The sequence below is a fragment of the Molossus molossus genome, unplaced genomic scaffold (genome assembly GCF_014108415.1).
Source record: "Molossus molossus isolate mMolMol1 unplaced genomic scaffold, mMolMol1.p scaffold_m16_p_1, whole genome shotgun sequence".
In the NCBI taxonomy this organism is placed as follows: domain Eukaryota; kingdom Metazoa; phylum Chordata; class Mammalia; order Chiroptera; family Molossidae; genus Molossus; species Molossus molossus.
The window spans coordinates 192,100,440-192,126,139 of NW_023425344.1; the positions used below are offsets into that span (position 1 = coordinate 192,100,440).

At 37.7% G+C, this 25,700-nt stretch overlaps 1 protein-coding gene across 2 annotated transcripts in view; it reads left to right on the plus strand.

The window, feature by feature from the left end:
• Positions 1-25,700, plus strand: part of UNC13C (unc-13 homolog C) — a 561,286-nt gene that overhangs the window by 197,623 nt on the left and 337,963 nt on the right. The window contains exons 5-7 of one of the 2 annotated variants that reach the window (XM_036264009.1): positions 20,707-20,785; positions 22,226-22,231; positions 22,969-23,040. In XM_036264009.1, coding sequence (XP_036119902.1) covers positions 20,707-20,785; positions 22,226-22,231; positions 22,969-23,040 — 157 coding nt within the window. The remainder of the gene's footprint in view (positions 1-20,706; positions 20,786-22,225; positions 22,232-22,968; positions 23,041-25,700) is intronic. The other variant, XM_036264019.1, reaches the window with a different exon arrangement.

Genomic DNA, 25,700 nt, shown 5'->3' on the forward strand with positions numbered 1-25,700 from the left:
GGGTTGCAAAATATCAGTAGTTCTTACTGTCGGGAGCTCGGCTGAACTGGGAGAGAGAGAAGCTGAACTGCCGAGTATCAAGAATAGACAGTTAAAGCAGCAAGCCAGAAATGAGAGTCAAGACTTTCATCACTTACTGTGATGGTATAAGCAGGAGTCTAAAGCCAGAGGAAGTGCTGCTTCCCCCGTTCTGTTTCTCCCATGGAACAGTGCACCTGCTTGAGAGCCACGGGGATCAAGGCAGGCATGGAGCCCTCACAGTGGAGGGAGTCCAGACCAGAGCGGGCTCCAGCAGCACTGAGCCTCAGGTTAGTGTCTAGGGAAGAGGCGAGGGGGAAAGGGTCAGGAGTGAAAAAGTACTGAGTCAAAGTATTCAGTCTTCAGGGTTTCCCCTCCTCCCTGAATAAGAAGACCCTGAGGCATCTCAGATAAAAAGATAGCGGAATGAAGGCACCAGAGCTAGGAATGTGAATTTGTGAAAGAGTAAGTCCTGCCAGGGTCCCAGGGTCCTTTACTGCACACCCTCTGGAGACTGCAGCGTCCTGGTCCTGCACACAGTCTGGTGCCGGGAGGGCAGCGTTCTCCCATGAACCCACCACAGAAAGCGAGTTCAGAATTGCCTATGGTCAGTAACAAAAAGCCTACATAGGTGTTTAACCAGGAGCCGGACTCCTCACTTACACCCATGTAGAATCTGACTTGGCAGGCATACCCCTCACCGACATGAGCACTGACGCTGTACTTAGGGTACAGCCACACAGGAAGGGAGTGTATTGTAGTCACCCTCCAAATCCGGGTCACCAGTGGGGCAATAATTAAATCAGTTGAAATTAAAGCTGTGCTTCTGAGAATTTATGACTGATAGAGGATTAAACTAGGCACATCTAAAGACAAATTTCTCTAGCTGAACTATTAAGTTCTTAATTTAATTTTTGTTTTAAAATTATTTTTATTTACAGATGACATTCAGTGTTATTCCGTACTAGTTTTAGGCGTACAGTATAGTAGTCAGATAATCATATACTTTACAAAAGTGTCCCCCCTGATATTTCAAGTAACCCCCTGGCACCCTACATAGTTTTTACGATATTATTGATTATATTCCCTATGCTGTATTAGATCAAGCATTTAATATCCTCTAAGATAGTACAATATAATGAAATCAATGATATAATATTAATGCATAACAGATTGGAATTGTAGTAAAGACAAACATACATTTATTTATGTATGTATGTATTTATTATTTATGAATTTTTAATCCTCACCAGAGAATATTTTTCCATTGATTTTCAGATAGAGTGGGAGGGAGTGAGAGAGAGAGAAAGAGATATCGACATGAAAGAGACACAGCGATTGGTTGCCTCGCTCAGGACCCCAACCAGGGCCGAGGATTCAACTGCAACCTAGGGACATGCCCTTGTCCAGAACTGGACCCGCAACTATTTGGTTTGTGGGCTGACTCTCTAACGGCTGAGCCAAACGGGCAAGGGCTAAAGTCAAACTATTAAAGATACTAACACTGTGATGTTATTATGCTGTTTACAAAAATTCAAAAATTACCTTCTTAAATATATTTATAGATTATTTTTTGTTTATTCTGAACTCACCTCTACCTTCTTGAAGCAGTGGTATGTATCCTAGTATCCCTAAAAGAAAACAGTTTGCGATTGAATAGTCATAGTGTCTCTTTAGACATTTAAGTGGTTGATGGTTAGTTATGAAAGCACAGTTCACAGTATGTAAGGACTCCATCACCTCACTTTTACTTCCTAGCGCAAAGCAGATCATCCTCACAGTTCGGCAGTAAACCAGGATCAGTAAAGGAAATGCCTGTCAGATACAATTCTGTTTAGACCAGACGGTGAATTGCATTGAAGGTATTTGCAGCCCTTGTCAGCTAGTGTGATGTGAAAACGGGGAGTTCACAGTGTTTCTTTCTAATAGAGTGAATGTAAGGGGTCAAATCTTAATGTGATCAGACACGAAGATCTGAAAAATTACAGCAAAGTGAAGCTACAAGGCAAAGGCTCTTGGCTTTTGAAATTGCTCTGGCAAGAAGAATATAGTTCTTGAATGTTAGTACTCTATCGTGTGGTGACCTCAGTTATGTTTATTTGTACTGAGGATGTTAAAATATAATCCACTTGTAATAAAACCTAAGGTATCTGAAGTAGCAAGAATAATTTGGATCCTAAATAGAAGTTATAGCTAAATGTTTTGATCTCCCGACATGGGAGAGGGAACATTCTCATGCAATGCAATGAGCCAGTTAAAGGTAGCAGTGACACGATAGTTATGATGATGGTGACCATCAAGGATTAGAGAAAAGGGGGGAGGATGAGGGAAGAGATAAACCACAGAACTTATATGCATGTTTGCGTAACCAATGAACACAGACAACAATGCGAGGTGAGGGGGTGGGATGGGGAGGACGGTGTCAGTGGGGGAAAAAGGAGAAACATCTGTAACAAAAATAAATTAATTTAAAAAAAGAATCAGAGAAAAGAAAGGATAGGAGTGAAGCAACAAAGGAAAAATGGTTAGGGGAGGGAAAGGAGGAGAAGAAAGTATGAAAACAGAAATATGCCAACTGTAATTCTACAATTAATCAAATAGTTGAGGGAATCGGGTAATCTCTGTAAGTTAATTATCCAGATAATTAAATATCCATTACAGATACCTAAATAAGTAATATTTTGTTAGAATAATTTTGATTAAGTGTCTTTCTAACAAGTAATACATAACATCTTTGACCTCTTAAAATATTCAGAACATAATATTTGTCTTTTCTCAAAATGGCTCAGGTCACCATATGAATATTACTTATTGATGGATAAATTCTGAATCAGCCGTTTATACTCCCTGGGTGTATAACTTGGCTCTATAATTGCTAGTTGTGCAATTTTGGAGTAAGATACTTAACATCTCTCTACGTCAGCATGCTAACCTATCAAATAAAGATAACAGTCCTTCTTCCTCAGATTTATTATATGGAGTAAATGACTCAATGTGCTTATAAAGCAGCTCTGATAGTACCTGGCAGATAGTAAGAGCTAATAAATAATTATTTTTATTGACCAGTTAAAGATTGTTTGCTGAGTCATTCTTTCCCATAATATTTGTTGAGCAACTAGGTGCCAGGCATTATTCAAGGCACTTGGAAATAGCACGGAGATCCCTGCTTCTTGTCAAAGTTGAATTCCAGTAGGGGTGACAGAATGAAAAAAATAATCAGGTAAATTATGTAATGTGTAAGAGGATCAAAACAACTGTGGAGATAAAAACAATAAAGCAAGGTAAAGAAAATTGGGAGTGGGGAGGTGGGAGTGAGTTTTAGAGGGGAGGGAGGGAAAGTACATGGGACGTAGTATTGAATAAAGTGGCAAGATTAGGTAAGTTTTATTGAAAAGATGAAATTTAAACAAAAACTTATATACTATATACAATAAATAGCTCCCAACTATAGTATTTTTGAGCCCTTGTATTTGCTTTTTAAGAAAAAAATTGTTTTTTGGTTCTCTATATATTATTTTGGCCCAATAGATTTATACTTATCAGCATTTATCTACACAGTCAAACCAAAATGGAATAAGGACTCTTGCTCTGTATGATTTAGGGCTGCCAGGAGCTTCAACAAGTCAAGTCCCTGGACCTTGTCCTTGCCTCCTTTGGGCTCAGTGTCCTGTAGTGGAAGGAAGCAGGTGTCCCTGAGATATTTTTGTTTTAATTTTTTTCTTTATCGATTCTTAGAGGGAGAGGAAAAAAGAGGGAGAGAGAGATAGAAACATCAGTGAGAGAGAACATTAATTGGCCGCCTCCTGCATGCCCCTTACTGGGGATTTGGCCCAAAACCTGGTCATATTCCCTGCCTGGTTATCGAACCAGTGCCCTCTTGGTTCATGGGTCAACGCTGAACTGCAGAGCTACACCAGCCGGGCAATCCCTGAGATATTTATTGCACACCTGTATTCAACCCTTGTCATCATCCCCTTCTGCCTCTGTCTCACTCTACTCTAAATGTTTAGCTGTATGGAGATTTAAGTGCCTGAGGAGGGAGGGTTTCAGGTTAGAAGAAAAAGCATAGAAACCCAAAGAGGGAACAAAAAAAAGGTATTGCTAACGCTCCCATTTGGAGTTTCTTTGAATTTTATTTGATAGCTGCGAGGAGATTATGGACAATCTGAAGCTGCAATTTTATGCTTCAATGAAAAATCATCCTAAATATTCACTCATCTACTGATGGACACTTGGGTTGTTTTCCAGATCTTAGCTATTGTAAATAGTGCTGCTGTGAACATAGGGGTGTATATATTCTTTCTGCTTGGTATTCCAGGTTTCTTAGGGTATATTCCTAGAAGTGGGATCACTGGGTCAAATGGCAGTTCTGTTTTTAATTTTTTGATGAAACACCGTATTGTTTTTCATAGTGGCTGCACCAGTCTGCATTCCTGCCAGCAGTGTACTAGAGTCCCCTTTTCTCTACATCCTCACCAGCACTTGTTTGAGGATTTGTTGATGGCAGCCATTTTGACAGGTGTGAGGTGATACCTCATTGTGGTTTTTATTTGCATCTCCCTGATGATTAGTGATGTTAAGCATTTTTCATCAGTAGCTGAGGGAATAAAATAGCTACAGTACATTTACAAATGAGAATACTATGCAACTGTAAAAAAGAAGGCTTTCTTACCCTTTGAGATGGCATGGAGGGACCTGGAGAGTATTTTGCTAGGCAAAATAGGCCAGTCAGATAAAGACAAGTTTCATACAATCTCACTTATTAGTGGAATCTAATGAACAAAATAAGCTGGCAAACAAAATAGATCCAGAGACATGGAAGTAGGGAACAGACTGACAAAACCTCAGAGGGAAAAGGGTTGGGGGGGCAGGAAGAGATAAACCAAAGACGTATATGCATATATACTTAACCAATGGACACAGATAACAGTGTGGTGAAGGTGGAGTGGGTGGTGGGAATGGGAAGGAGGGTGTCAATGGCAGAAAAAAGGAGGGACATCTGTAGTACTTTCAACAATAAAGATACATTTTTAAAAAACTATCCTAAGTAGTCCACAGATAAAGTGAAGAGCCTGGTGCATGTTAATCAATAGGTACTTATTAAAATTATGTATAAAATATTTTTTCATGCCCGGCCGGTGTGGCTCAGTGGTTGCGCATTGACACAGGCACCAAGAGGTCACCAGTTCAATTTCCTGTCAGGACACATGCCCAGGTTGTGGGCATGCAGGAGGTAACCAATCGATGTTCTTTCTCATCGATGTTTCTATCTCTCTCTCCCTCTCCCTTCTTCTCTCTAAAGATCAATAAAGAAAAAAAGATACTCTTTCATAATTACTTGAATCAATTTCTTCCTATTTAGTAGTTGTATTAATTTTGAACAAATTAGCTTCTCTAAACCACAATTTCCTCTTCTATAAAATAGAAATAATAATTACTTGAAAAAGTTATTGTGAGTGTTACAAATAATACTTATAGAAAACCTCATGTACCACCTGGCATATATTGGTATTCAAAAAAATTGAAGACATGTTTTAATATCATTTATTATATTAAGCAAGAAAACCTTACTAAACTGAAGGTTTTTTTGTTTTGTCTTGGCAACACAAGGGTCAATTTTTTGATCAGTAATTTTGCTGAAACTCATTTTTATCTTGGTTCTTTAAATTATGTGTGTTGTCACTAATTAGGTAATTAATGCTCCTGTCTTACAAGCTTAATCATGAAGAGAAATGTGTGGCATAAAATATTTATTTTTGCAATGAAGTGCAATGCAGTACCATACATTTCTTCATGATGAGAAATCATTTATGATACAATTTTTTCCCCTTTTGAACTATTGGATATAGCTTTATATATTCTGGTTTATATATTCTGGTTACATGATGTAACTCAATGTTTTGTAATTATATGAATTCATAGATCATCACATATCTTCTCAACAAGTTTATATCTTTAAGACCAAAAATAAACTTATCTTATGTCCTCCCTGTCAGAAATTGTGGAGGGTCTGATATTTTACCCAGCCTACCACAGTTTCACAGATGCTGACAGAAGACAAGACTACTGGGTCATAGATAAAGGCCTTTATCACTCACAGTGCAGCAGGTGGCTATCACGAGCTTCATATTTGCATCAGTTTCTCTCATCTCCTGTGCCCCACGGGAACAATATGAAGGCAGATCTAGGTGGGTGCAAGGTACATTGTGCATTTGAGTCTGTTTCCAAGCTTGGGAAACCCTCAGCTTTTAAAAGCAAACCAAGCCAAATTTTGCTCCAGAGGGAGACATTGCATTTACTACACTGCTCGGCACACAAATCTATCCTCTCCTTCAGAGGAGGACATTATCTCAATATGTACTGTATGAACATCTGTAAAAAGTTAGTCTAGAACACAAGTCAGTACCTCCACTCACAAGGAGTACAGAAGCTTAAGAGACACATGGAGAATTGTCTTGCAACACTTCAGAGCACACAGCAGGAACTCAGTAGATGTTAAAGTGAATTCATTTGACCAGAGACTCATAAAATCATTGTTGTAAATTGCACGAGTATTTATGTGTACTCAATTGAGTTTCTGAGGAAGGTACTGATTAAGAACTCAAATATTTGTACAAAAGATGATGTAGAAAGACACCAAGTGTCCACATCAATCAAAGATAGAGACTAATGGGATCAACCAAGTTAGTTCAGTTAGAGAAATGACAAATTATAGGAATCCCTTACTGGAATTCCTTGTGATTATTGATATCCTGGTCCTCCAGTTAAAAAGACCCTAATTTTTAGTGTTTTCCTATTTTCCTGGTCTAAGTTATACTACCATGGACAATTTTAAACTGTCGATGTGCTGGCTCTGAATGTGGAGTTGGGGAGTGATGTTCACAATTGGTTCTCGAGAGGTATGAGTCCAGATTCAGGAAATACTAGTACCAAATACCCATTTCTCCAACTCTCACTCTTTATCCCAATATTCTCTCTCAATATAATAAGGATAATGAGTGCAGTGGTAGTAGGATTTGGGGGATATGCTATATTTGACATATATAATCTTAGTTGTTTTTGAGAAAAATCAAAGAGAATTTGTATGCATGACAGCTCCCTTGACTGTGAGTAGAACTCAGGTCAGATGCAAACTTAGCTGCCATCCTCTATAACACTGTTAAGATCATTGACAAAAGTCTACCTGTCCCTGATGCATTACCCCCAGGTGATAAGGTAAAAGCCAGTAGATTACTTCTCATTAGCTTATTCACTCTTAGGAATCATTTATTTTATATGAGGCCCTAATTGTCATTGGCTCCAATGTGTTAGCTTTCATAGGGAAGCAAATGAACAAGTAATGATTCCAGTAACTAACATATTCCGTGACCAGAACTTGCCATCTTTGTTCTGTTATTATATTGCTTGAGATTTATAAACAAATTGGACATGCATTCTCTTTACCTCATCTCTCAAGACAAAAAAGAAACTCACATAAAAGGTAAGTAGCTAAGCTCTCATTATGCCCAACTGCTAAGGAGAGATGCATGGGATGGACAAATGCCAGTGAAGTATGCACCCAAAGGAAAAATTCAGGTAGATGTTTGTATCATTTTTGCATTAATTGCAATATTCAGAAACATGTGCATTTTCAAATAACTATACTTAATAGACCTCTGGCCAGATGATTCTTGGTCCAGTCCAGAGACTCATATGTTCATTAAAAAACAACTCCAATAGCAACACACATTGAAAGAAGACCACTAATGATGCACATAATAAGCAGCTCCTTAGAAGGGATATAGCTTTATATATTCCCTCTTTCTGCTTCTTCACTCAGCGCAGCCTAATTCTCCTAGTCCATATAGTTTGGTCCCTCCCTCTCCCTTCCATTCTAATTAAAACTATGTTTGTTTGTTTGTTTTAAATACTGGGTTTAAAAAGAGTTTCTAAAATACCAGTTTGACAGTCTTCTAGCAGAGTTGATTACACATTATGCTAAACATAGATGAATTTGCCTTTGTTTAAATAACTGTAATTACCTTTTGGTTGGGTGTGTGTTTATTAAAGCTCCATTTCAGTTCCAGTAACTATACCTGAAAATGCAAGGCATATCCATTAAGAATAGGAAACACTAATCCCCTATTTAACCCCTGATTGCATTGAGTAGGTAAAATGCTTCTATGCTAAGAACAGTAGGAGCAATGTTTTAGATTAAAAAAATAATGAATTAATTTGTTTTTCAATTTTCAGAGAAGCAGGCCTGTTCATATAATGTGTTCTAAATCCTGTGGCAGACAAGAAAACTGGGAAAATTTTAAAATTTCTAATTACTCAAGATTCTAAATGTGTATGTTTATTTGCTTTAGAAATGAGTGCCAAAATAAATAAATAAATAAATAAATAAATAAATAAATAAATAAATAAATAAAAGGAATTCCTCCAATCATTAATTTTATGGTTACTGATTTACTAAGTAATATGTGTACTACCAATAATACATACAAAATCCTATTATAATTACTAGAAATAAGAAATCAACTGTACATGATTTCTATTTTTGAGGAGTACATAATCTGGGGGAAGGTCAGATGTGTAAATAATTGTAGTGCAATGCTCAACGTGCATTATAAAAGGAATAAGTTGAGTGCAATGGTAGCATGGTCAAGATGGTCTTGGCTATTAAATTAAGGTCATGTACTTGGAGTTTTGTCAACTTTGTAAGCTTTTTTATTGAGGTGACATTGCTTAATAAAATTATATAGGTTTCAAGTGGATAAGTCTATAATTCATCATCAATATATTGTATTATTTGTTCACCACCCCAAGTCAAGTCTCCTTCCATTACCATGTATCCCTCCTATCTCCTCCTCGACCTCCTTGACTCTCCTTTCCCTCTGGTAATCACCATACAGTTGTCTATGTTGATGAGGGTTTTTTCCCTTAATCCTTTCACATTTTCCACCCAGCCACAACCCCCATGCCCCTCTGACAGCTGTCAGTCTGTTCTCTATGAGTCTGTTTCTATTTTGTTAGTCCATTTTGTTCATTAGATTCCACATGAGAGTGAAATCATGTGGTACTTGTCTTTCTCTGACTGGCTTATTTCACTTAGGATAATGCTCTCCAAGTCCATGCATGCAGTCACCAAGGGTAAGATTTCCTTCTTTTGTACAATAGAGTAGTATTCCCTTGTGTAAATGTACCACAACTTTGTAAGCTTTTGATCACTTGCACAACCCTGGGAAGTAACTCCTCTGAGTACATTCATAGGTTGTAGAGGAGTGATTTTGCAGCAGCTGGATAGGTTTATGAAAGCCACTTTTTTTTTTTAACCCTCACCTGAGGACACTTTTTGCATTTATCTTCAGATAGAGTGAGCGGAAGAGAGGAAGGAAGAGAGAGAGAAACATCAATGTGAGAGAAACACATCAACTGGCTGCCACCCACACGACACCAACCAGGGCCAAAGACAAACTGCAGTCGAGGTACATGCCCTTAGTGGGAACTAAACCCAGGACTCTCTGGACTACAGGCCAACACTCTAACCCCTGAGCCAAACCGACCAAGGCTGGAAGCCACTTTCTAACTTGCCAAGCATAACAGATAGTTATGCTTGAAACTTTCAGAGGCATGAGGATGTTCTCTATTTTGATGTTGCCAGGGGTCTGCTAGCAACAGGACTTAAGATCATACATCCAGGGATTCAGAACACAGACAGAGTTCATAAGGCAGAGAAGTAACAGATTGGGAATCAGTGGTCAATAAAATGTATTTTAAAATATATATAATTGATGATACAATATTATTATACCCTATCCCTATGTTTGGTTTAATTGGAATTCTTTTAACACCTACCCCCCTGGTAAACAATTCATTAAAACATTACCTGGTATATATTTATTTGTTTTTCTAAAATAATACTTGTCCTCTCCAAAAAGTACATACAAATGGCTAAAAGACATATGAAGAAATGCTCAATATCACTAATCATCAGAGAGATGCAAATTAAAACAACTATAAGGTATCACCTCACACCTGTCAGAATGGCTGCCATCAACAAGTCATCAAACAAGTGTTGGCGAGGGTGTGGAGAAAAGGGGACTCTAGTACACTGCTGGTGGGAATGCATACTGGTCCAGCCACTATGGAAAACACTATGGTGTTACCTCAAAAAGTTAAAAATTGAACTGCCATTTGACCCAGTGATCCCACTTCTAGGAATATACCCTAAGAAACGTGAAACACCAATCAGAAAGAATATATGTACCCCTATATTCATAGCAGCACTATTTACAATAGCTAAGATCTGGAAACAGCCCAAATGTCCATCAGTAGATGAGTGAATTCAAAAGTTGTGGTACATGTACACAATGGAATACTATACAGCTTTAAGAAAAAAAGATCTCTTATCCTTTGAGATGGCATGGAAGAACTTGGAGAGTATTATGCTAAGTGAAACAAGCCAAGCAGAAAAAGACAAATATCACATGATCTCACTTATTTGTAGAATATAATGAACTAAACAAACTGCTGAACAAAATTAACCTAGAGACATAGAGGTGGGGTACAGACTGACAAGCATCAGAGGAGGGGTGGTGGTGGGGGTTGTGGGGGAAGAGATAAACCACAGAACTTATATGCATGTATGCATGACCAATGAACATAGACATCAAAGCTGCGGATGGGGATGGGGGAAGGGGAAGAGGGTGTCAATGGGGGGAAAAAGAAGAAACATCTGTAACAAAAACAAATTAATAAATAAATTTTGAAAAAATAAAATAAAATAAAGAAAAGTAAAAAAATAATAATAATACTTGAATTCTACTCTAAGAATTCTGTAATATCCCTTAAAATAATGAGACAACCTTGGGTTTGACTTGGTTACCTTATCTATGAATGAAGTGCTTCCTGAGATACACGTAGCATGAGCTTTCTTTGTTCTTCAACCTTTTTCCTTTCTGATGATCAAGGCCTCAAAGCCCTTCTTGGTACTGTCTGTCAACCCTAGAACACTGGGTTGGATGTGCCTCTTCTCTGAGCTGAAGTCTGGGTCATGTTTTCTGTTTCTCTTAGCATGGGTCAGGCAAACTATAAAAAAGGATTCAAGAAACATTGTCTAAGAATAGAGGTACTTGGGCCATGAAAGTCTGGCAACCACCCAATGGCTTTAGCCTTTGCCTTCAGTTACTAGTAATTTTCATTAGTGGTTGGAGAGGAATTGTCAAAATATAGTAGGGGATTAAATGTGCAGCATACATCTAAAGAATGGTATAATTAAGAGAAATCTGAGGATTAGCTTTGAGAAAAAATATTTCTTTGCTATTAAATATTTGATTGTATTTAATGGCATTTAAGTAAAGCATATTAAGAAGCTGGTCTTTCATTGACTTATGAATAATTGTACTTTATTAACTATGTATAAATAGATGCTGAGATTTTTCAGAGAGGGATTACTAAGAAAATTAGCTTTCAACTAAGGAACATTAATATGCACGATTTCATATTTACTATAGCTTTGAGCCGCAGAAGCATGAAACTTTAGGAGTTTCAAAGTACACTCTAAATTGAGATCCTATGTAGCGTAACTTTTAATTAAAGGACACTGTTTGTCAAATACTATTGGGTACTTAATTATGAGCACGTTTTGGGGTTGCATTTTTAATTTTTCTGTTCTGTAGTGTGGGATAATTTCTGAGGTTCATTTAGGTGCAGATAATGTTCTGCAAAGGGTAAGAAAGCTTTTTGGTTCAGAAAATTCCAAGCACAAGACAAGGCTATTTTGTCTACTTGATAAACAATCTGTTAAGGAAGTGAACCCTAGAAGGTACATACTGTAAATGAGTGGTTAGAAGCCTGTCTCTGACACCTGACACCGTCCCCTCAAGCCTAACATTGAGAAAATCTTCAGGTGAGTAACAGCTACAGTTTAGGTCTTCACTTGAGCAATTCATTGTAATAACACCTAGGACCATCTGGTTGTTTTCCGATGAAGATATATTTTTAAATATTTTTTTAGTCTTTAAGTCATTTTGTTGTTACAACTCTACATCTATAATTCTGAGGATAATTTGATCTCTAATAAATGCAGAACACAGTGGTAGATGCTTGGGGAGTATAAAGGAAAAGGACATCACAATCTCACTGAAAATTATTTTTAATCACTGGAAATACAACTTACCACCGAGACAGTATACCTTTCACGTCCCCTTCACCTCTTTAAAAATTTAAAAATAGCATTATCTTAAAAAAAAAAAATGTAACGATGAACAATGAGGTAGTCAGCATTTCTAAAATCATGTTTCAAAGGAACCAGTGTTTGAAAGAAAAAGCTGCTTTAAGTGTTCAGGGGTATTATGCATGTTAAGAGGTCAAATGCCTAAGAAAGGAGAAAGTAATTTAGTAGACCACAAAGGCTCTCTTTGACATGAGACCATTTACTCTTGAAAATATTGAGGCAGTTTGAATGGGGAATTCTACCAGAGTTCAGCAGGTAGAATGAAGGGGTCAAAAAAGAAAGTGGTGAACCACCCCAGTCAGGACCCTTATTAAGGAATCCATTATAGAATCCTTACTTCAACACATTATTTTTAGACCGTCTTCCTTTTTCATTTATTTGTCCTCCAATGAGTCATGAATAGCACTGCCGGATTGCTCTTCTAAAAACATGACTTTTGCATGTTAGTGTCATGGCTACATACCTCCAGGGAGAAGGATGCAGCAGTTTTGTTCAGAATGAACTGAGTGCCATAGACTAGAGATAGGGACATTGTTAATTAAAAAGTCAATGAGCTCTGGCCAGTTTGGCTCAGTGGTAGAGCGTTGGCCTGTGGACCAATGAGATGAGGGTTTGATTCCGGCCAAGGGCACGTTCCTTGGTTGCAGTTCGTCCCTGGCCCTGGTCAGGGTCGTGCGGGAGGCAACCAGTCCATGTGTCCCTCTCACATCATGTTTCTCTCTCTTGCTCCCTTTCTCTCCCTCCCATTCTATCTAAAGATAAATAGAAAAATATCCTTGGATGAGGATTAAGAAAACAAGTCAATGAAAAGCATTCCAGGCATATCACAATGAAATCGCCAACTAAACTGTAGTGATCCAAATATAAAGAAATATGCAAATGAGAAAGGATGTGAGAACAAGAGAGAAATAGACAGATGAGAAGGACAATGGGCAAGGCTTGATACCTCTTGGATATTAAGAGCAAAGAAGGAAATGACTGCAGTGATGTGCTGGAACCCTGAGTATTCCAGCTTGCTGCCAAAGATCTAGGTATCTTGGACAAGTGCTGAAATTCTTTGCAGTTCCGTTTCTACATTCTTAAAATACATGGATGTTGGACTATATCATTTCTCAGGTCGCTTGAGTTTTACAACTAGGATTAGCTCTTATTTAAGATTTTAAACCTTTGGGAAAATGATGGTAGTATAAAAAAAAACAACAAAAAAAACCCCAGATAAACCAAAAGGAGACATCCAAAAAAAATTGCAGGGAAAATTTTGATTCTACATATTGGGTTTAAAGCAGATATCTTGGGTTAAAAGTACTGACAGGTTTGTAGAAATATTCATGAACATTTAAAAACTATACTTGCTATAGTTTTACCCACTGTGTTCCAGGCACTCAGCAGAACAAATGAAATGTACGCTTCGCCTACTTTGGGGGAGTCATTTCATATACAAATGTACTATATCAACTAGAGAAAGAGTAAGAGACTGAAAGCAAGGCCGAGGAAGAGAGAAGAAACCATATAAAAACGATGGGCCAGGTCACTATTTTATTCATATATGCCCAGGAGGAGCAAAAATGGAACACATGACTGTGCTGTACATTATTTAAATTGTATTTTCTTCTTGCCTCTGAGACATGAACAGTATTGTTCCACTGCACATACTTTCATATATTTTTCATACAACTATGCACTCTAATCTCAAGTAAATTATATCATCTCGTGTTCATCGAAGGAACTAGTGATCACTCCAAGGCAAGAAGCTGTAGTGGTTTTATTATGAGATGGCACATTGGTCTCTGATGTAGGTCCTTCCAAAGAGGTCTTCAAGGATAGTTCAGAGGACTATATGCCATTTCCAATAAAGACAAGCATACTACTTGATGGCCACAGTAAAGAGAATCCAGGCAGTAATGAAGGAAAGATGGAAGAGTCTGGAATGACTAGTACCAGGGAGGAGCTTTGTGATTTGAATTTTATTACTGTTTTGTGACAGGGGTTGGACAATTATTTGAGAAGATAAAAGAACTATTTTTCAGAGATTAGGTTTAAGAGAAAATATAAACTTAGTTGGGGCACTGTGAGACCCTTGTTGGATAGTAAGCTAAATAACTGGGACCAGGACTGTAGAAAATAAATAAGCAAGAAATAATAAGCTTAGTCAAAATATATTATCAGGGCCGAGGTGCTAACCAAAACAAGATCAGTAGAGAGAAGTCTAGACCCAATCTCAATGTTGGCTTTCTGCCCTGCTCTCTAATTCTTTAAGTAGATAGTTTCCTACATATCCACTTCTGCCAGAGACTTGGTTACTAATCTATTCCTTAGTTTGGAGGAATGTCAGTAACCCTAAGACAGCAATGAGTCAAAAATTTCAAAGAATGTTTCTGTCTAAACAAGTTTATAACAACATAATTGTTATCAACAGTTTATAATCTACTTACAGCCCTGGCCGGTTTGGCTCAGCGGTTAGAGCGTTGGCCTGCGGTCTGGAGAGACCCGGGTTCGGTTCCCGCTAAGGGCACGTACCTCGGTTGCCGTTTGTCCCCGGCCCTGGTTGGGTTGTGCGGGTGGCAACCACTCGATGTGTCCCTTTCATGTCGATGTTTCTCTCTCTCTCTCTCTCTCTCCCCCTCCCACTCTATCTGAACAAAATATCGAAAAATGTCCTCGGGTGAGGATTAAAAAAATAAAATAAAATATAATATAATCTACTTACATATAATATCTCACGCAGTACCCTCAACAATACAGCAAGGAAGGCAATTTTTCATTTTCCATATGCAATAACTGAGATTCGTAAGGGTTAAAAATGTATACTTTGTCTAGTAACTAGGTTTTATCTTCTTCCTGTGACCAAGTCTCTGCCTATCAACCACTTCAGTGTGAAGTCCTACCGCGGTTTCTTTCATGTCTAATCTCTCGGTGACAACACCTATACACTAAAACCTCTACTTTTTATCCTTCGCTGCTCCATGCCAGAGTTGGATCTAGGAAAGTAGAGATGAGTAAGATTTATTCCTCATTTTTAGGAAACATATTCTGGTGGGGACAACCATGTAAACAAATGAACAGAAGGCAGTGTCACAGGAGTGATGGCAGAAGACTTAGAAGAACGGTTCTCACTTTTCTGCCCCCGTTCAACCTAAAAGTAGGACATCCTCCTGTCTTACCTTGTAGCCCACATAGCTGCTCAGAGGCTCACCTTTGAGGTGGGAACCATGAGTCCCCCTTCTTCCTCCCTTTGGTAAGTTTGTCAGCCCACCAGTATCAAAACCTGCAGCATAGCTATCTGCTTCTTGGAACAAGAGAGACCATCAGGAGCACTATTTTACACATGGCTAAGTCACCAAGGCTTTTAGTGGCTTCAAGGACAGCGCTTTGAAAAAAGTTTCAAACACTGACAATTCTGAATTCTAAAAAGTTAGACTCTGGATGAGAAGTTTAAGAAATAACTATTTTGTTAATATTTTCCTTTTTATGTTTAGAAAAGTATGATTGATATATAACAGAAATCTATGTCATGTAGATTTTTATAGTTAAGGGCCGTCTGAAGTCAGTTTCAGATAGCCCTTAATTATAAAATTTAAATTCTAATGGCTAAGAAGGCATGGTGTCAAGAGATTAATTTGATATTTTTTTCATAACAGTATAGCTGTATCCTGTAACAGACAGTGTCTTAGTCGGGATGAGATATGGAATTCAAAAATCTCTAAGTATGTGAGCAATGAGTCATCCATTACACAGACTCACATACTCATTTATTATTGACAATAATAGAAATTTTAAAAAGGTGCAAAAAGAGGAAAAGAAAATATTCTAAATAATATAACCTAATATGCAGCACGTGAAGAATTAAATAAATATATAAAAATCATCTTGGAATTTGTATTAAAATGTAGGTAAAATATATAATGTGAAGCCAAAAAAAAAAAAAATAGAAATGGAATATTCTATGTTTACCATTAAGTAACTAAATAAATACAAAGGGTTATTTTTAAAAGCCTAAAAGAGAACAAAGCTGAAGGATTATATGAGAGGGATTTAGAATGATTTATTATTTATCTTTTACTGTGCCTTAATATTCCACAGTGCTGAAAAAAAAAAAAAAAAAGGTAACATAGCCCTGCCCAATAATTGTCTTGGAGACACAGAAATAAACAGAAGTCCTATGATTTGTTTGCTTTTAGGCCTATAGTCTTCAATTAATTTAAAAACTGCTTTGGATATAAACAGAGTCTTTCAATATTCTGATTTCGAATGAAACTTAGCAGGCCTGAGAATATTGCTAATTAACCATCAATCAACCACTTGTGGAAATGGCACACCATTGTCCCATAATCAGAAAGATAGATCTACCTTTGGAAAATCTGTTCGATAGTTTTCATGCAATACTCTCTTGGTGCCTTCTGAGAATTTTTCCCCAAACTATATATATTCAGCATATTATCAGGTAAATTTTAGATAAAAATAATAATTAATATATACGTAGTAAAATCAGGTTTTACCTCCTCTACCTAAATATCAAATACCTTAAAAAGTACAGAATATAGCCCGACTGGTGTGGTTCAGCGGTTGAACATCAACCCATGCACCAAGTGGTCACCGTTTCTATTCCCGGTCAGGACACACGCCCAGGGTGTGGGCTCAATCCCCAGTGGGGGGCGTGCAGGAGGCGGTCAATGGATGTTCTCTCTAATTGATGTTTCTATCTCTCTCTCTTTCTCTCCCTTTCCCCTCTCTCTCTAAAAATCAATAAAGAAAAAAAGGATTTTTTTAAAGTACATAATATATGTCCCTTAGATCGTTTGTATTGTGTTTGTTCTATGACAAGGTAATTAGCTGAATCTGAGTCAAGCTATATAGCAATGTCCTTTTATATCTAAGATTTTATTAAACTACTAAGGTACTTTTAATATAATTATGCAAAGAACTGGGAAACAAAACCATAAAAATATTAAGACTCTGTAGTAGAAAAAGTGTTGAACTAGAATACATCTCACTTAATTTAGCCTATAAAATTATATTCATATTGTCAGTTTTATGTGATCATTGACTTTCCAGATATGTAGATCTCTCTCTTGTATTTCTTATCCCACGTGTAATTCCTGTAGTATAAAAGACTCGTTTTTCTTAGGAAATCCATCTGAATAGTTAGAGAAGAGCTATTTGGGAAGGACTGGGACTATTTTACATTGATAACACTATTTTGGAAATAAGCAGGAAATTTTTCAAATAATTGCCTCTATCAGTGGTTCTCAACCTTCCTAATGCTGTGACCCTCTAGTACAGCTCCTCATGTTGTGGTGATCCCCCCAACCATAAAATTATTTTTGTTGCTATTTCATAACTGTAATTTTGCTACTCTTATATCTTAGGCAACCCCTATGAAAGAGTCATTTGACCCCCAAAGGGGTCGCGACCCACGTGTTGAGAACCGCTGCTAGATGATCTGGGATAGGCCTCTTATTTCCTCCTAACGAAAAATGTTTAGTTATTCAGTATATGAGTTTTGAGGGAAAACAGCCTTGTAATGGAAATTAAACTCTGAAGTATAGTTCTAAGTCTGGGAACATTGCTTAACTTTAGTTTCATTAAACTCATTTTATTGTAAAAATGGAATGATCCAATCATGTAAACAGTAAGTATGGTAAACCATTGAGCGTGGGTTTGGATCCTGCCACTGCTATCTCTGACTTAGATAATGACCTTGAGGATGATTCTAAACTATTCTACCCCTCCATGACCTCATTTATTCATTAGAGAAATCATTGTATTTATATTTCATTGGATTTTTTGAGAATTAAATGAGTTAATACATGAAAAGTTTGGCTAATTGCTAATGGTATAAGTGGCTCCAGCTAAGCATTACATAAATATTAGCTATGCTTGGCTGGTTTGCTAACTACATTTGGGGACACCTTAATCCGAGCTGTACATAAAAGGGCTAAAATCAAACAGCTTTCATAGAATTGGATCTTACCTTCAGAGTTACTTGTCTGCTGTTGCCTGTGTGGGTGATCTCACCATTGATCCTAACTAATTTCTTCTGGACTTTAACTGATATTCATGAACTTGACGTCTTGCCTAGAAGGTCAATAATTTATTTACCTACTGATGTTTTCAGTCTTTACCATGTTTGTTATTTAATCTGCCCAGATCTTTTCTGGTTAGGGAGCCTCTTAATAACTATTATATACTTTTTACATTTTTGTAGAGCTTCACAGTATTTACCAATCTCTTCTCACGAGAAGAGCAGGCTTTTTATTCTTAAGATTCAGGTTTGCAATAAAAGCTTAATTATTACTTGATGGATAAGCTCGTGTAAGTATACGTTTATACAAACTTCGCATAGTAATGATGAAAATGTAAAATTATAGGAAAACACAGCCTGATAGAGAACACTTTTGAGGTTATTGGAAAGTTAAGAGAATGTTTTTACTGCATTGCAGGTTTATAAATTATAAAATGTAAGTTCAATTGATTCCTGAATTTGTGAGTCTATAGAGTTGCTCGAGAGTCTAGGTGTTCTTGTGAATTTGAATTAAGTTTCATGAGAAGGAAAACATAAAGAAAATAAATCATTATTGATAGAAAGAAAACACACAACTCATATAACTCATTGCAGTTTATAAATCACTTTTGCAACTACTACACTTCAATGTTTCTTTACATAGTTATTTTTTAATTAATTAAAAAATTTTATTGATTTTAGAAAGAGATGAAGGGAGAGAGAGAAAGAGAGAGATAGAAACATGGATGAGAAAGAACATCAATTGGCTGCCTCCTGCATGCCCCCCACTGGGGATTTGGCCCACAACCTGGGCATGTGCCCCAACCAGGAATGGAACCAGTGACCTCTTGGTGCATGGGTCGATGCTCAACCACTGAGCCACACCGGCCAGGCACTTTGCATAGTTATTAAAGTCAGATTATTTAGGATTAAAAACACTCGAGGACAGTCAGTATGATTTCTATGTAATGTGGTGGAAAGACATTCATTAGTGCGTACTTTATGTCATCATGATTTCTGTTCACAGAGGGGAGAAAGCAAAAACTATTTGGAATCAGAACCTTAAATTGGAGCAAATAACACTGGAAAAATCCTTTCCTTTTGTGAACAGAAACTCACCCACATAATCCTTTTCCTATTTACTCAATGTTTGGCATGTAGGAGGGTCAACCATGAACTGGCAGGGAGAGGGGAGGAATGTGGAAAGAGGTTAGGAGGGAAGCGAGAAGTTACACTCAGAGAGGTTGGTTCATTTTCTGAAGATGGTGTTGAGAAGACAAAACAAAAGTTTATTACTATTTCCCTCTTCACCACTCTGCAGTTTCTTGCACTTCATTAGAAATTATTTTTAATAAGCATAAATAATATATTTTTAATGATTTTAAATTACAAAAATGGCATATGCTTATTGTAAAAACATTGAACATCACCAAGCAAGAGTCTTCTCTTTTTCTCTCACAGAATTTCACTTCAGAAAGGTAACTGTGGTTTTCAATTTGATGATGAATATCTTTCTAGATATTTCCTATGCCAATATAAACACACACACATATGGGATCATAATAAGCTTACTAATATACAAACTTGTTTTTTTCCCCACTTAATATGCTATGAGTATTTTTTCATATAATAGCACAAAGATTTACCTCATTCACTTTAATTATTGTGTTCTTTCCATTGTATAATATACTATGACTCATCTAATCAATATATTATTGCTGAATATTTAGGTTATCTAGCTTTTGTTGCTATTACAAAAAATGTACAGTATACATTCTTCTTATACAATAAATTATTTTAATCATATGCATTTCTCTGTGGATAAATTCAGATAAGTAGAAATTCTTGTATTAGGGTAATCACAAATATTTACGATGTATCTATATCCTTCAGGTGCCTCTTTGCAGTTTAATCTGTGAAGATTAAATGCACACATAATAGTATTATTATTTATTTTATATTTTATTTATTTATACCATTGCAGACAGACCAAACTTGCACCAGATGGTTTGGTACAGAGATCCATACACTACACCTAACAATTTTGATTATCCTCTCTGTGATACAATAAAGCAGTGTATCAAACCAGGCCATGCATATTTTAAAGTTTCAATATATGGTACTATTCAAAAAGTGTGATAGCTAGAGTCTCTCCTTCTCACTGGGCTAGGTCCTAGTTTACTGATTTTTGAGAGAGGAAGGGATAGAGAGAAACTGTAAAAGAGAAACAGCAATTGGTCACCTCGGGTACACACTGCAACAGGCATCAAACCCACAACCTGGGCACATGCCCTGACTGGGAATCGAACCTGTCACCTTTAGGTATATGGGACGATATTCCAACCAACACAGCCACACTGTTCAGGGTTCCATTTAATCTTTTTCACAGCCTTTTTATTATGAAGACTGGAGTTTTTCCTTCTAAGAAGTCAATTACTCATTGAAATAATTTTCTGTCTTCCTCCTTCAGGACTGGGCAGGGGCTTTATGGTATTGACAGTATGCCAGATCTCCGCAGGAAGAAAACTTTGCCTATCGTACGTGATGTGGTGAGTCACTCCTGTTGAATCCCCTTTGATTGCATGTGTTGTCTTTGTCTTTGTTAGATGGCATGTTGTCATCTCATTAAATAACTGGCCTGTAAGTATTTCATAGACTAGAACATATAAGAAGCTGATTCTAGCAAGTATTATATTTATTTTTTCTTTAAAATCGATTAGATGGAGAAAATAACTCTAACCTTTTGACAGCTGTAGATATTAGTTGAAATTGTACATGGAATTAAAATGACCCTATAATTGAGCAAAAAGAAGTCACGTGGCATGCCATGCAAACCACTGCACCTGGGCCTGGGTGTGTTTGGTGTTATGAATGACCACAAGTTTAGTTTGCAGTTTAAGGTTTGATTTGAATTTCTTCACCTTATCTCAGTATACTTTAAAACTTATAACGCAAGCATATACTATTAATCATTTTTTATTCTATTAAGATCCAGTCTAGCTAAATTAATAAGCTGTTTCACTGTCTCAGACTCAGGGGTGGGGAACCTTTTTCCTGCCAAGGGCCATTTGGATAGTTATAACATCATTTTCAGGTCATGCAAAATTATCACTTTAAAAATTAGCCTGCTGTATGTGGTCAGGCTAATTTGGTGAAGCGTTGGTATTGATTTAAAGGGCCTTAAACGGCCCGTGGGCTGGACATTCCCCACCCCTGTGATGAAACTATGGCTCGCAAGTCGTAACTTTTATGAACATAACTCTGAATAACTCAAGCTCTACTACGATAAGATATGCTGGGGAACATCTAGAGATGCAAAGAACTAATAATGGTATGTATTAGATTATAAAAACAAATAGTACGTCAGCCTGAAAAAGAGTGTTTTCTGTCATCCACATTGTCTTCACACTTTTTCTGGAGGCATATTCTTAATAGTTTATGACATGAAAATTTATTTCCCCCAGAGAAACCAAAATTTCTTGATATCAGTAATTTTTTTTTAATCCTCACCCAAGGACATGCCCTTATTGATTTTAGAGAGAGGGGAAAGTAGAGGTAGAGAGAGAGAGAAACATTGATGTGAGAGTAAAACATGAATCAGTTGCCTCCCACACATGCCCCAAGAGGGCATCAAACCCAAAACCTGAGTATGTTCCCTGACCAGGATCAAATCCGCAACCTTTCAGTACACAGGGCCACACTCAGCCAACTGAGCCACACTGGCCAAGGTGATATCAGTCATTTTTAATTTTTGCTATGAAAACCTTTCTCAGAAAGCCATCACTGTAGTTTTAAAGTAGGAAAGATAGAATCGTGACTGGAAAGATCTTATACCGAAAAGCATGTCTGTTCTAATAGCTCAGAATCCTGCCATGTAGTGTGGATGTTGTTTTCAAGTGCCAGGCTTACTTAACATCATTATACTCTTTTCTCCCTTTCTTATGTCTAATTATTTACACTTTGCTTTCTCTGACACATGGAATCTTCAGGCCATGGTAAGTGATTATTGATTTATTTAATTAATATTTGCCAATGTTCTCAAATGTACAGTGCATTTATTCATGGAATAAAAGTGGGAAAAATTGGGAAAAAAAAAAAAAAAGACATACAGAAATAATATGTTTGGGTTCTCCAAGAATTTAACATCTAGTTCAATTATGAGAGACAGATCAACTTATGTAAATAGGTACAAATACAGGCCAAAATAGAATAAAGCATCATTTTAGTTGTCGGAGATGGAAGATCATCTTGGACGAACCCTTGGATGTAGGCCTTACATGTGTTTCAGGTAGGGATGGTACAATGATTCTATTTTATGTGGGGGAGGAGGGGGGGTGACTCTTAGTTAAAATTGCCTAAGTTACCAGCCTTGCATGAAGAAAACAATCTGAGTATAATTTTTCTCAATTGATATAATGGACCCTTGGAAGAAAATACACTGGCTAGATTTGGAAGAATGCTCCAGGGAGCTGTGAACAACTTAAGAATCATCTATTACCAATTGTGATTCAGGGTTACCCCACACATCAGCTGGTCATGTTTTAGGAATAAATGCGATCATGACTACAGTGGGGAAAAAAATTCTACAAGCCTCTTCTAGCCGGAAAACCATGGGCTGATCACCCTGCCTGGCTGGACCTGTTTTCTCATTTATAAAATGGGTTTGATGATCAAAGAGGGATGAACAATTCGTATTTCTTTTACCAATACTTCACAATTCTGTCTGTTTTAGACCTTGGCTGCCAGGAAATCTGGACTCTCCCTGGCCATGGTGATTAGGACATCACTAAACAATGAGGAACTGGTAGGTGCAAAGTCCATGACTATGTATCCATCGGAGTCCAGTGAAAAAAGCATTCTGTGTGATCCAGTCTTTTGAATGTTTGTCCCAACATTCCAGGAATAACTGGGAGCACAGGAGGAGTCTGACCCTAAAACAAATTTCCTCTGGCCTCAGTTTCCCTATGATACAAATGACCCTCTGTTGCTCAAATATGCATGAACTTTCCCCTCTTTAGAAATGCTACTCCACCCTAACACAATTTAGGTCTTACTATCTCCCTGAAAAAAAAAAAAAAACCTGCTACATTTTTACATAGTTCAAATTTTGCCTTCTTTATGAGGCTTTCCCAAACATCCTCTTGCCCCTCTGGCTGGCATGAGTTTTCTCCTCTCGACATTTTTCAGTATTTAATCGCTACCTCCATAAGGTAATATAGTTAAGAGTGAGGGCTGTTTGGCCTGAGACCCATCTCTACCACTAAATTATCATTGTTGTATCTGGCAAATTATGTGACTTCTCTAAACCTGAGTTCTCTCTTCTGTACGGTGAGGTAGCAGTAAGAGAGAGGATTAAGAGAGTGATACATGTTTAACACCCAGCATAGCCTAGGATACAGTAAACGATAAATACAAGCTGCTCTTCTTATAATTTTTCTTATTACAATTAACTTGATTATTTTGCAAAAACCTTTCCTTTTCGACTGATATCCCTGAGGACAGCATATTTTATTTGTTGTCTTTGTTAAATACTTTCATTTATGTTGCTTAGTGCATTGTCTGGCACAAGGTAGAGGCTTTGTAACTCTTGCTGAATGAAAGATCCAATTAGAAGGTACAAGTAGGTCGCAAATATCTAGGTCAGGGATTCTTAAATTTGGCTCATCACATTCACTGGGGGGAGCTTTAAAACATACTTATGTCTGGGTCTCGTTCCCATTGATTCTGATTTAATTGGCTTCAGGTGTAGCCGGCATAGAGGGGTTTTCTTTTGAAAACTCTCGGGCGATTCTCATGTGAGTGGGTGTTGTGACGTGCACTCCATCCTGCAGACACTGCTGAGGCATGTGCTCAAGACAGTCCATCTGCGTCCCTTTCTCATGGAAATGAACACACTCTACCGCTCTCAATTTTAGCGACCTTGTCATTCCTATAGAATATTTGTTTTTTGCCAACGATATTGCCTTACTTGTTATAAATGTCTATACACGTAACATTTAAACATTATTATTTACATTTCTATTTCTCATTCTCTTCCTCCTGTCATCGTTGTTCAAAAGCCACTGTTTCTCAGGTCTTGTCCGCCAACTCCCCAACCACAATATCCGTCAGCAAAACAATACATACATGTTCCTTTGAATATCTGGATGCTACATCAAGTTAAAACATTTTCTACTGGGCCATGGGACTGAAACAATGTGGCTGCTTTCCCAGAGTCATCTGATGCCATCTAATATTTTGAGTATAGTTTGGATTCAAGAGACAATTAACATCATCTGGTGGATGAGAAAGCCCCATATTGCTTGATGAAGCACAAGTATCTAGTCTTCTGCTGTGGGGGAAATAGTCAAGGTCAAGGTTTTTTATTGATATACTACTCCAGTATTCTTTTCTTACATTTTAAAATGTGGTAACTGGCTTGAAGCACAAACACTCATTGCTACAAGAAGCTAAGACAAAAGCGTTAGAAATTGGAGGGATGTTACTACAGTTTCTGAGGCTCCAAGAGGGAGCACAGCTTCGCTTTATGGTTGAATTAATTATTGATTTGCTTTTCATCAATTTATTATCATTTTACTTCTTTAAGCTTCAGAAGGCCAATGTATCAGATATTTTTTGTGTGGGTGTTGAGTGGATAAATAGCATCCATCAGCTCCCTCTCAAACTCATAAAGCCCATTTCCCTGGGGCCCATGTCTCAAAAAGTAAATGAAATATGACTTCTGTACAACAGGCATACTAAATGTCACTCTTGACAAGCCGTCATGTTAATTCATTCCATGGGTAACTAACGTAACTGCTGAAGGGGATCCTTCCCACTTCTCGGGGCTGGCAGCCTACCTGGGCTCCCTCCGTCAGGCAGCATGAACTCCTGGGCTTTCCGTAGAGGAAAACGGCTCGGCCATGTGGAAAGTAGCACGTAGCACTTCTATTTTTATTAAAGAGGGTGTGGTAAGAAGCTCAGGCATCTCTTCCAAAGCAGGAAAGGGCTGTCAAGCCTGGTGCAAGAGGACGGTGGGCCAGCGGCACAGCCTCCATTAGCACCCTTTGGAGAAGCTCTGCCCGGTGCCCCCCATCTCAGGCCTCCTCACCCATGAGGAGCTGTGGGAGCTGACTGGGAACCTCATTCTCCTAAGCCCTTAAGGACTACGGGTTCCGAACATTTCCATCTGGCTTAGTAACACCAGAGGGGGGTCACCGTTTGGTATTCATATCCCGCAACAGTAGTTGGACGGGCACGATGCTGCCCAGCTTGGTGCTTGCTTTCAGCGTGAGATTCCTAGGTGTGGACCCGACAGTGGGGCAATCAAACAGATTCATTCTGAAGTAGATATTAATTAGCTACCACACGTCAAGCATTCTTTCAGATTCTGGAAATAAGGCAGAGAACAACTCAGCTAAAAATCCCTGCTGTCGTGAGGCTTTAAAATAGGGGGAGGGGAGCTGACAGGGGACAGACTTCTGG